This window comes from Octopus bimaculoides, chromosome 4 (genome assembly GCF_001194135.2).
Source record: "Octopus bimaculoides isolate UCB-OBI-ISO-001 chromosome 4, ASM119413v2, whole genome shotgun sequence".
NCBI classification, from domain to species: Eukaryota; Metazoa; Mollusca; class Cephalopoda; order Octopoda; family Octopodidae; genus Octopus; species Octopus bimaculoides.
The window spans coordinates 93,211,132-93,214,090 of NC_068984.1; the positions used below are offsets into that span (position 1 = coordinate 93,211,132).

Sequence of the window (2,959 nt, forward strand, 5' to 3'; positions counted from 1 at the left end):
AGAATGTTTTGAAAGTTCTTAATAGTTTTTAATTAGTTTTCAAACCTTGTAAATTTTATTTAATGCCTGACCCTAAAAGATCCTTATTATTCCATGGCTTGTAGTGGTATGGTTACTGTTATTCCATGGTTGACTTAAATAAATCTAATCCTTGTTCCATTATCATTCTGCACTTGGCCCATGTTAGTTAACACAAGTTCCTGATCATTTAAACTAGTACACAACTATCATGTTCTCTATTAATTGTTTGAAGTGTATTCTTTGTTAATTCCAAGCATTCATTTTATTAGTTTCTTAAACCTTGATGAGCCCATTATTATAAACTATGTAAATCTTATATATTAATTGTTTAAATTAGTTATAAAATAAATTCTATCTCTTATATGTCCTTTAAATGATATTAGATATATAAGTTTTAATTTTCACCATTATAATTCTATGTTAATTCCTATCATTCACTTTACTAGTTTCTTAAACCTTAATGAGTTTATCCACGTATATTTACAAAAAATTTATGAATATTTTACAAAAAAATTTCCCTTCTTCCCACAGATATAGTAGAGTTTTTTCTTGTCATACAGTCCGAATTTCTTCTTCTACCCTCCCTAATGTAGGTACAATCATAGCTAGGTTAAACAGAAAGAACATTAGGTTAGCTAGAATCAATGAAGTTAGGAATAGTGGATATAGTTATATGAATATAAATAATAATCTAACAAATGCCAATAGTAATATTGCTAATAATTATATAAATAAAAGTAGAAATAACAGTGACAGTAATATGCTTAGTCCTGTCAACCACAATTTTAACCAACAAATAGAATGTAGCAGTATTGATGTCGAGAGTATAATTGAATTAGATGGTGGGCTCAACTCTAATGAAAATAATGTGAATTATGGATCTAGTTCATATATAGAAACAGACAATATCAATATGCCAAATGTTGGGGGAATAATTCTAACTGATAGCACATTAGAAAACGAGTTAAATAGTAATGGAAATGATCAAAATATACCTAATAGTAGAATTGATAATGGGATAAATAATATTTATGTAAATAATTGTAACAGCAATAATGGAGATATTATTAATAATATAGGTGTGGTTGATAGCTCCACTAGGTGCAACTTCAGAAATAAGTCCCATTGTCCGTTATTAGGCCAATGTCGCACCTGTAACGTAGTTTACAAATGCATAGTGAAGTATGATAACTGAGAATTATATTTACGTAGGATCTAGCATTATACTGAAACAGAAAATATATAGCCATAGGTCTTCTTTTAGACTAAAACATAAGGCAAATAGTACATCATTAGCTAATAAAATTTGGGAGTTAAAGGATAATGGTATTAGTTTTAGCCTTAAATGGGAAATTATAAGAAAAGCCCAACCTTATAGAAATAGTAGATATGGATGTGAATTATGTTCTATGGAAACATATGAAATTTTTTAACTTAGAAATAATCCTAACCTAATTAATAATAGATTAGACCTTAGTGTATTGTGTTTACACTGCTTTACTCGCACTTTTAAATTTTTTAAAAAGTAGTTAAAATTATAAAGATGTGATATTTCAACATCTATCATATTCATCTTGGGCTATTAATTAGCCACATATTTAAATTTGAAATTGTACATTTATAACATATATTTCTGATCTCTCACCTCAACATACAATTTTCTTGTGGTAACTAAGATTTCAACTTTATCCATGGATGGTATATTTTTTCACACCACTTCTGCTACTGCTGTTAGTACTTAGTATGTATCTTACTTATTTTTACCCTATGTAGCTTATAAGAATAGAAGGTTTTGTAAGTTCTTATTGTTTTTAATTAGTTCTCAAACCTTGAAAAATTTTACTCACTACACAAGGAACAAAAATATCACAAAAAGTCCCAGTGCATTTTCAACTTCTTTTTGTATCTGTGTGGAATAAAATAACTTTGTTTTACACACACACACACACACACACAGATACATATTGTTTTACTCTGTAACAAGCTCTGTCTTGAATTTGAGTGCTAATTACATTTTCTGCTTTTCAAAGAACCTAATTCCAGTGCTCCAGTGGATCAAAAAGCTGCTGAAATTACTATGGTTCGTATAATCTAACTTAATTTCTCAATTTCAATTTTGTAAATATAATAATGTATGTGTGTCTATAAATATATATGTCTCTGTATGCAGTCAATTTGTTCAAGTTTGCTTTGTATTCAAGAAATCCCAGATTCTATCTTGTTACATAGCAAATGGGATTTTTTTTTTTTTTTTTTTGCCCTTGGCTGTGTCAGCCCAAGGCTTATGAGTGAAATTGAGGAGATGAAAGCTGTGCCAAGTGGGCCAGTCAAATTAGATGTACTGTAATTCAATCGTATAACTTTATCATGCATAAATCATACTGATTCTGCCTAAGGATTATGTTAAAGATACACATTTATGAACTACTCAGCTACTTGCATTCTAATTTATTTAGTATGTAATTCACTTGATCAAACACTTAAATTCACATGGAAAAAATAATGGAAATCCATCATCATCATTTTAATGTCTATTTTTCAATATTTGCATGGGTCAGATGAGGCATCACTAAGGCTGAATTTTCTAAAACCAGATACCCTTCTTATCATCAATCCTTATCCATTTCCAAACAAGCTAATAATTCCTTAGTCTCTCAGACAACCAATACTCCAGGCATATTTTTGCAGAGGTCTGTAAATAATCATCATATGTATGAATAGTGGGCAACATTTATGTTTATAATCAATACATGTTAACATGAAAGGAATATGTACTCAGTGACATACATACATATATATATAAACACATACAACAATGTTCGGTTTCATTCTACCAAACTGCTCTCACATGCTATTGGTTTGCTCAAGTAGAATGCATTGAGACAGCATCTATTAAGTGGATATATCTATATATATATATATATATATATATATATAT

At 29.0% G+C, this 2,959-nt stretch overlaps 1 protein-coding gene across 5 annotated transcripts in view; it reads left to right on the forward strand.

Moving 5' to 3' along the window:
* The window catches only part of LOC106876920 (cyclin-D-binding Myb-like transcription factor 1), a 120,619-nt gene that overhangs the window by 64,448 nt on the left and 53,212 nt on the right, over nt 1–2,959 (forward strand). For all 5 annotated transcript variants that reach the window (XM_052967261.1, XM_052967264.1, XM_052967262.1 and 2 more), the window contains exon 5: nt 2,052–2,101. In XM_052967261.1, coding sequence (XP_052823221.1) covers nt 2,052–2,101 — 50 coding nt within the window. The remainder of the gene's footprint in view (nt 1–2,051; nt 2,102–2,959) is intronic.